This window comes from Tachysurus fulvidraco, chromosome 8 (genome assembly GCF_022655615.1).
Source record: "Tachysurus fulvidraco isolate hzauxx_2018 chromosome 8, HZAU_PFXX_2.0, whole genome shotgun sequence".
NCBI classification, from domain to species: domain Eukaryota; kingdom Metazoa; phylum Chordata; class Actinopteri; order Siluriformes; family Bagridae; genus Tachysurus; species Tachysurus fulvidraco.
In genome coordinates, this window is record NC_062525.1 from 25,215,975 (window position 1) to 25,225,974 (window position 10,000).

The 10,000-nt window shown below is 42.2% G+C and overlaps 1 protein-coding gene across 4 annotated transcripts in view; it reads right to left on the reverse strand.

Moving 5' to 3' along the window:
- Positions 1-10,000, reverse strand: part of pcdh15b (protocadherin-related 15b) — a 199,087-nt gene that overhangs the window by 75,836 nt on the left and 113,251 nt on the right. For all 4 annotated transcript variants that reach the window (XM_047817912.1, XM_047817910.1, XM_047817911.1 and 1 more), the window contains 2 exons: positions 7,042-7,347; positions 2,191-2,415 (listed from right to left, as the gene is read on the reverse strand). In XM_047817912.1, the coding sequence (XP_047673868.1) occupies positions 2,191-2,415; positions 7,042-7,347 (531 nt within the window). The remainder of the gene's footprint in view (positions 1-2,190; positions 2,416-7,041; positions 7,348-10,000) is intronic.

Consider the following 10,000-nt stretch of genomic DNA (forward strand, 5'->3'; position numbering starts at 1 on the left):
ATAGATAGATAGATAGATAGACAGACAGACAGACAGACAGATAGACAGACAGAAAAATAAATAAATAAATGAATGAATAAATGAATAAATAAATAAATAAATAAATAAATAAATAGAAGTGCAGCGAGCCGCTCTGTAGGTGTTAGTCTTGTGGTTATAGCTTTCCTCATCAGGACCGGCACCCCGGGGGCTCTATCACATCTTAATCACTCCGATATTACTCAGCCTCCATGCATCAGGTAACACACTCATCGACTGCCCGGACTTGTGCTTTCTCATTTTCCTCAGCAACTAATTATCAATTAGCTACGGCATGAAAAGGGGAGAAAATTAATAAACAGTCCCAGAACTCATCTGCAAAGACAATTAGCTGTTCTTTTGAGACTAAAGGGAACATAACATGCTCGCTGCCTCGCCGCACGCAGGCAGTACGGCTTTGTGGATGCGATGAGACGAGTCGAGGGGGAGCTCCCGTGACATGAACAGAAGCCAAACAGATGGCAGGCGGAACAAAAAAAAATCACTTCATGTGAGGAGAATGTGGTAAATCATGAGAATTTGACAAGCATTGTTTGAAGTTTGGAGAAAAATACGGCTAATCTTATTCACGGGTGATGAAGCGAGCCGTACCGGACGCTAAGATTAACGGAATTGAAAGAGGGTCTGAGGAGAAGGAAAAATTAGCAGGGACGACCCGAGGAATATCAATCTACTTGAAATATATCTCAACAGTGTTCTCTTTCAGTTGCTGGTACTAAAACCCAGCAGCTGCCCTTCACTGAGGGCTAATTGGCATTCATCATGGGTGTGATGTCTCATCTCCAGAATCCTTTGGCATCAGGAGGCCACAGCACTAGGAGAATTTACTAAGAATGAATGGTCACTTTTACACACAGCATACTGATGCACTGCTTTAATGTCCTGCAGTTAATGCGTATTAGGGCTGGACACACAGAAAGGGGATATAATAATAACAACAATAATAGTAATAATTATAATCATAATAATCATAATCATCATAATAATCATCATAATAATCGTAATAATAATCGTGATTTAATAGCAGGTCAAAAAGCCTTTCATATATATCACCATAGCAACAAAGCAGTTGTGATTCTTTATGTGTTTTATAGAATATAGAACGTTCAGCAGTCCAGTAATATAACAATGTTTTAAATAATGTCAAACTTTTATAAAGACTCTGTAACTAAACATGAATTATCTATCTATCTATCTATCTATCTATCTATCTGTAGTGGTGAGTGAAGTGACATACGTCTAAGTTTGGTGACCCATACTCAGAATACGTTCTCTGCATTTAACCCATCCAAAGTGCACACACACACAGCAGTGAACACACACCATGAACACCCACACGGTGCCCGGGGAGCAGTTGGGGGGGTTTGGTGCCTTGCTCAAGGGCACCTCAGTCGTGCCCGGCACGAGACTTGAACCCACAACCTTCGGGCTACGAGTCAGACTCTCTAACCACTAGGCCACAACTGCCCAATCAATTAATTAATCAATCTATCTATCTATCTATCTATCTATCTATCTATCTATCTATCTATCTATCTATCTATCTATCTATCTGTCTATCTATCTATCTATCTATCTATCTATCTATCTATCTATCTATCTATCTATCTATCTATCTATCTATCTGCCTGCCTGCCTGCCTACCTGTCTGTCTATCTATCTATCTATCTATCTATCTATCTATCTATCTATCTATCTATCTATCTATCTATCTATCTATCTATCTGTGATCTGTCTATAGATGTACAAATAAATAAATATCTGCCTAAATAAATAAATAAATAAACAAATAAATAAATAAATAAATGCATTTAGAAAATTAGACAACTTAATGTGCACAATGATAAGTAACAAGGGGTTTATATATATATATATATATATCAGACCTGCAGCAGAGGGTTAATAGCGTATGTATAGTTATAATTCGTTACTGTATGCTGTAGAGTGTTTACAGGATGTTCATTAGGAGCAGACTATAAGTGAGACCTGGGGTAAGTACACAACAGTTCTTTGAGGTTCCAGCAGCAGGTCTTTAAGAAGGTGGAGGTGAAATTATTCACTGAAGCAAGCATGAGAATGAACTGTTTAGTGGAAGAACAAATCTATTACACGGACGATTAACATGTCTTTTAATGAACAGTTAAAGCTTACGGTGATGGTGACGGTGACGGTGGCTGAACCGGGTGGCATGGTGCCAGAGCTGTCCACTGCCTCCACTACGAAGGTGTGTGTGGTCTCCTCAGGAGAAAGCTTCTCAAAGTCCAGCGTGTGCAGCACCTTCAGCTCTCCTGTAACAGGGTTTAGATCAAAGAGCTTCTTGGCCTCTGGTGTCCTGATCCGGTAGGTGGTGTTTGAGTTCAGGTCTGTGTCTAGAGCCTGTAATCAGACAGACAGACAGACAGACAGTCCAACAAGTAGGTACCTTGTTATATATATATATATATATATATATACATACAATCCAAAGCAAGAGAACCTCAAATTTTATCTATCTATCTATCTATCTATCTATCTATCTATCTATCTATCTATCTATCTATCTATCTATCTATCTATCTATCTATCTGTCTATCTGTCTGTCTGTCTGTCTGTCTGTCTGTCTGTCTGTCTATCTATCTATCTATCTATCTATCTATCTATCTATCTGTCTATCTATCTGCCTATGTATCTATCGTCGTTCTATAACCTACTTATAACAGAGAAAAACACACTTGGTATTTAGAGTGTTTAGTGTTTTTCCCTCAGACTAATGAAACCCCCCACTGAAGCAGAGACAGCAGCTCTTTTCAGTGTTAACTCCACATTGTGGTGATAAACGTGTACAGCGTGAAAGGTTGTTGTTTTACAATGTTAGGGCTCGATGCTTGGCGATAGAAAGCCAATGAGAAACTGAACAGTTTGTTCATCATATCAGGTAAAAAGCAGGACGTAGATAAAAAAGAGTCTCCGTACACCTCAGTATTGTAGTGAGGGGGAAATACGTCAAAATGAAAAACACAACAAACTTCATCAATAAAAACAAAAAAAAGCCAGGTAAAGTATGATTATATATAAAATGAAAATATGAAATGAAAATATATCTTTATTAAAACAAACAAGGGTCATAGAACCACCGGTGAGAAAAGTGATGTGACGTGACGTACGGCGACCCAGACTCAGAATACGATCTCTGCATTTAACCCATCCAAAGTGCACACACACACACCGTGAACACATGCCCAGAGCAGTGGGCATCTGTTTATGCTGCGGTGCCCGGGGAGCAGTTGTGGGGGTTTAGTGCCTTGCTCAAGGGCACCTCATTCGTGGCCGGCATGAGACTCGAACCCACAACCTTCGGGTTACGAGTCAGACTCTCTAACCATTAGGCCACAACTGCCCCATTTATCTATCTAGGGCACTGGCAAGGGCACTGGCAAGGGTATTGCCAGCCCGGTACTTGAACCCACAACCTTCGGGTTAGGAGTCAGACTCTTTAACCATTAGGCCACAACTTCCCCCAAACAAGCCATGATATCACACGTCTATCGCACGTCTACGTGTTTTCCTGTACGTCTGTCCTGTTGTTGCCTGTGTGTATTTCCTCACGGTCATAGCTCAGCTTTATGGTTCTTGTTTCCACAGTCTTTCATTCCTTTACCTGTTTTTTTTTCCTTCCCTTTATTTCTTTCTTTATTTTTTAAATCAACCACCTTCACTTCCATCAGTCTTTATTATCTGACAAAAAACAGTCGCTTATTTTCCGAGTGTGGGCTGGAAACTAAATCTCATATACATAGTAAATACGCACAGCGGCTGTGGGACACAACACATCGATCATGTCTTATTAATATGTGGCCATGCTTCATTTTCTCATTCCTTCGTGTTACTAATTCATAGCCACGACTTAATGATCTCATTCCCATACATTACTAAGTCATGGCTACTCATTAAGCTCTTGTTAGCACATGTTAATAAGTCACGGTCATGCATTAGCGTAGCTATTTATCTGACAGGGTTCTGTATATTTACATTACATCATAAATGCTATTCATTTATTCGGTACTTTTATCGCTGTTCACGGTGTTTACCGTTTGGTCCTAAATATATTGTTCTGAGCTCAGTATTAAAGGTGCGGTCTCCGATTTTTGAGAAATGAGTCGGGGGCGAATAATAAACAAATACAAAACAGACGTGTAGCCAATGAGCAGAAAGGGGCGGGGCTTGTCGATACGGGCGGAGAGAGTGTTCGGTGCGCGTGTGTGACATCAGCAGAAAGCGGTTTTAACATCGACATGGAGGATAAAAACAAAGAAAGAAAGAGAAGAAAGACTTACGATAAGGACAAGAAGTAGGACGTGTTAATATAGGATCAGCTTTCCAGCGCTGGAGAGAACTGAAGGAGCAGGAAGTCGGCCACATATTCACAGGTTGGAGTTTCCCGAGTCAATAACTCCTGAGCTAAACGCTGTTACTACACAAATAACACCTCTTTTCTATCGTAGTAATGTAGAGAGGCAGCTACAACCGCGTTTTGTGTAGTAACAGCGTTTAGCTCAGGAGTTATCGACTCGGGAAACTCCGACCTGTGAATATGTGGCCGACTTTACTTAAGACGCCGAGGCGCTTTTTTCCTTCTCGATAGGTGAGTAACGTTGGTTTTGCTTTGTTACACAGAACTAATATATGCCTTTGTCCTTTACATCATTATGCTTGTGTGGCATTTTTGCTTGTTTGTTTATCTACAATCGTATTGTTCTTCCCTTCAGCTACGATAAAGACACGTTTCTTTCCGTTAGTCGCCTGGGTTACGTATGTATGTGTGGGCGGAGCTATCGATACAGGGGTGGGACCCGTTTGGGTTAGGGGCGTGTTTGTTTTGGTGATTTTATATGTCAACATTGGCTTTTAAACAACAGAGACCGCACCTTTAAAGTCTGATTCATTCTAACCACAGACAATTTTATCCTGTCTTTAGTTTGGATGTTTTATGCTATTGATTGTTATACATATGTTATAAAAAAGTACAAAATCAAAGTGTTCCGAGTCACAAAAAATACCTGGAATAAATCAGAGAAAAAATTCATCTGACTTATAAAACGAGTAGAAAACACACACACACACACACACACACACACACACACACACACACACACACACACACACACACACACACACACACACACACACACACACACACACACACACACACACACACACACACACAGTGATTTCCAGAGAGCTCACAGATGCAAACAGGAAGTGCAGCTCTGACAACGGGGTAAAGTCCTAGTGCAGCTCAGAACGTCAGAAAGCTTTCAGCATATGTGTGTGTGTGTGTGTGTGTGTGTGTGTGTGTGTGTGTGTGTGTGTGTGTGAGAGAGAGCATGAAACAGACAGAATGGTCACTAATCTCTGAAAAAGATAAGGCTGTCTGCGAGGCCTCCCAGCTCGTGTCATTGGAGGTCTGTCACCGATGGAATGATAATTTCGTCACTGCGGTATAAGAAGTGGCTCACACACACACACACACACACACACACACACACACACACACACACACACACACACACACACACACACACACACACACATGCACCTAGGGATTCTAGCAATTACACACCTGTGATAGCCTTCAGCTGATAAGCCCAGATTCCTGCTCTCAGATGAGAAAACATTTGAGAACAACAGCTATGTGATGATGAGGTAATGAGATAACGAGTTCAGATATTTATTCCACACAGGGACGGATAGAATAGCTCCGATACTGCCGCCGTCTTACACGGAGTCGGGAATCTCTGGTCACAAAGTCATTTGAATTCTCATTTCTAGGGACACACATCGATCTGATACCGAAACACGTAAACGCCGCCGGCATCAGACGGGATTTGAAATATTTCCCATCTCGTTTTGGAACCTAGCGCACGGCTAGCTAGATTTGAGGCACGTTACAATCACGGCTGTGACATTTCTCATAACCTAGAGACGGAACGTCGAGTCTCGATGATCTGACAGAGTCGGATCGGTATCTGGCATGAGTACGGAATATCGATATCAAAAACCTGGGAGCGAAATTCGTTTGGAGAAAGTTTACAAAGAATAAGGTTTGCATGGTAGAATAAAAATAGTTCCTATTAAAAAAAGACTCACTAAAATCACTAAGTGCATCCGGGAGGAAAGAAAAAAATGCTTTAACGGACGGAAGAACGATAAAAATGGATTCGAAGAGTTAAAGTCGAATCATCTGCCTGCACTTCTGCCTGCTTCTCTTCATCGACATGTGGACATTTGATCCTGGATTGCGTTTCGTTTTTTTTTTATTGCTTTATCTCGAGCCTTCAGGTAGCACGAACCTGTCTGCCCGAGGAGGGCTTTGATCTTACAACTTTCACAGATCTGACGCTCTCATCAGACGTCTGAGACGAGACGTAATTTAATCTGGTGCTTTCATACAGAAATGTGTGTGATCGTTAGCAGCGGCTAAATGATCCGGCTCGGTGCGAAGGCTCCGGGAGAAAGGATTCTCGTCGTCGGTGGCGGTTCTAGGATTTTTTTTTAGGGGCCACATGTTACATTCAGGGGCCAAGTACAGGGTACATTCGAGCACACAAAATAATTTATTCGGTACGGTGCAAATACATTTCGAAGGTCATTCCTTTTTCAAACGCTCGAGCGCCGCCTATTGTTTGGGGATGGAATTGCATCTGTGATCGTTGTGAAAAATTCTCCGGTTGCTCTCGTCATTGATGATTGATGGAACGGGGCAGATCAGGAGCCAATCGGATTTCAGCAGGGGCCAAGGCCCCTGTGTCCCCGCCGCTAGAACCGCCCCTGCTCGTCGTCAATGTGCGTAAACGCGCGATCGGCCAGCGGTGTGGCTGGCGGCAGAGCGGCAGAGCGATCGCAAAGAGCTTCAGTCGATGTTTATATAAAACATTAGAATAGGAGGAGAACGTACTGTAATGACTTTAGTGTGTGTGTGTGTGTGTGTGTGTGTGTGTGTGTGTGTGTGTGTTAGAAACTTACTGTAAGGTTTAGGATGCCCATGTGCGGTGGGTTGTTCTCGGGCAGATTGATGCTATAGGATGGCTGGGAGAAAACTGGACTGTTATCATTTATGTCCAACACTGTGACGGAGAGTGTGATAGAAGATCTGCGGGGGTCCAGCGCCTCATCCCATGCCTCCACCACCAGCTCATAATGCTCCCTCTGCTCTCTGTCTAGAGCCACCTCCGTCCAGATGCCTCCATCTGCACTGATCCGGAAGAGTTCGGCGTGGCTCAGTAACCTGTAACGCACCTGTCCGTTCACTCCGGAGTCAGGATCCGTGGCCTGTACACACACACACACACACACACACACACACACACACACACACACACACACACACACACACACACACACACAATAATGCAAATGATTCCATGAATAATCACAAGCATACATTATTAGAAGTCGCTGTAGTGTATAAAGGGAATATGAATAACTGAGTCCGGTTCCTCTCTGAGTTTCTTCCTCATTCTTCCTCACTCTCATTAGGGATCGATTTAAAATGTGTGTTGTATGTCTGATATCGAGTTGAATTTCTCAACAGCAGAACTGATAAAGCTGCTCGGTACGAGTAAAATTCCAGCCGCTAGACACACGAGAGATGCTCAGGCTTTGGTCCATGGAAGTCATGAATGGTTCATGTATCTGCCTCAATGGAATGATCAATAACCCCAAATGCGTGCAGTGAACCACAAGGGTGCACTGGGTTAAACAATGATAAGTCTCTCTCTCTCTCTCTCTCTCTCTCTCTCTCTCTCTCTCTCTCTCTCTCTCTCTCTCTCTCTCTCATGCACAAAACCAGGACAGCTTCCTGTGCAGCTGGTCTAGGATTGAACAGCATTTTTTCTTTTAGGATTGAAGACAAGAGACTGGCAGCTCTATTCGTTCGCTATTGTTTTTAGTGTGTGTACTTGAAAGCAGCTTGTTGGCAAGGAGGCAAAATAGCCACTGTGTTTCCCTGATAAGCTTTGCACCGGACCGTGAGACTACCTACTGCCATGAATTATACAGCAAGGCACAACACACACACACACACACACACACACACACACACACACACACACACACACACACACACACACCCATACACATACACACACACACACACACACACACACACACACTCATATATTTATCCTTGTGTGGACTCTCAGTGACATCATACAGTACTTATTAATTCACGCTACATCTACAACCTTAAACATAACCTTGACAGTAACCTTGGTAACCATTCATTCATTCATTCATTCATTCATTCATTCATTCATTCATTCATGCATTTTCTATCGCTTGTCCGAACTTCTCTGGTCATTTAGAGACAGAATCATCTGCTTGCCCATATCAGGACAACCCTAATAAACAGTCATGACATGCACACACACATAAACACACAGCTTCATTCATTCATTCATTCATTCATCCATTCATTCATTTATTTATTTATTTATTTATTTTCAGAGGATGTCAACTCCATGTGGTGTTTAAGGAAAAAAACCTCCTCATCAATACACATTATTCATAATATCACTCTCCGGTGTTTAAAACAGTTTATAATCACACCCTTCAGTGTCACCCAAATGAGGATGAGGTTCCTTTCAGGTTTTGAGTCTGGTTCCTCTCCAGGTTTCTTCCTCTTCCATCTAAGGGAGTTTTTCCTCACCACAGTCACCTCAGACTTGTTCATTAGATATCAATACAAATACATTTAAATACAAGTCATTTCCTACCACTTATCCGAACTTCTCGGGTCACGGGGAGCCTGTGCCTATCTCAGGCGTCATCGGGCATCGAGGCAGGATACACCCTGGACGGAGTACCAACCCATCGCAGGCCACACACACACACTCTCACACACTCACACACTACGGACAATTTTCCAGAGATGCCAATCAACCTACCATGCATGTCTTTGGACCGGGGGAGGAAACCGGAGTACCCGGAGGAAACCCCCGAGGCACGGGGAGAACATGCAAACTCCACACACACGAGGCGGAGGCGGGAATCGAACCCCCGACCCTGGAGGTGTGAGGCGAACGTGCTAACCGCTAAGCCACCGTGCGCCCCCTTGTTGGGGACATTTGGTCTTCACCAATACATAAAAAATTCCGATTTTAAGGCTAAGAATGCGAAGACAATGGAGACTCTTATATTCAAGGCCCTAAAAATCACTATTAAATGATGAAAAATGGAACTGACTTTTATAGCATCAGAAAGCAAGACACAGAGTCCAATAAAAGTTGCTGTAAACCTACAAACCACTAGGATCTGTCTGTAATTAAGGCGTAAAATCTCTTTAAGACATTTTTCGGATGGAACAGTGAAAGATCTGTAGCTGGAGAGTAATTGTCTCTTTTACATCTGGTATTAAAAGAAAAATCCAGAGTTTTCCTTGTGCTCGTCTAAGGCCCGGGCCGAATATACGTAGACGAGCAAACCGGAGCATGTCCTCGTTCAAAAGTGGATTTTGGTTTGTTTATAACAACCCCATTATAATGGAAGTGAAATCAGAATAAAAAAAGCTGTTAAGTATTTTCTGTATGTAGATGATTGACAGCTCTGCGTGCATAATGTGAGAATCTGTCCTGGCTGTAGACATTTGGATAATGAGTGCAGTAAATCATTCGTGTCAATCAAACGACGATGACGTAAGTAGCGAGGCAATTAGTCTACAAAAAAAAAGAAGAAGAAAAAAATTCTGATGCCCTGCACTTTTTTTTTTTTGCCAATTTACAAGATATAAATAATTAGTTAGTGCAGAAGTGTACGTTCTTCACATCCTTTTGATATGGCTTCCCTAATTTCAAATGGGATCAGATTTCCATATAATGTCTACGATGTCTTTAGTGATTAGAAGCTGGAATCTGAATATTTCGTGCATATTATGAACAGACTGATCTGAACTTTAATATAACTGCTTCTTGTGCATTATTTCTAT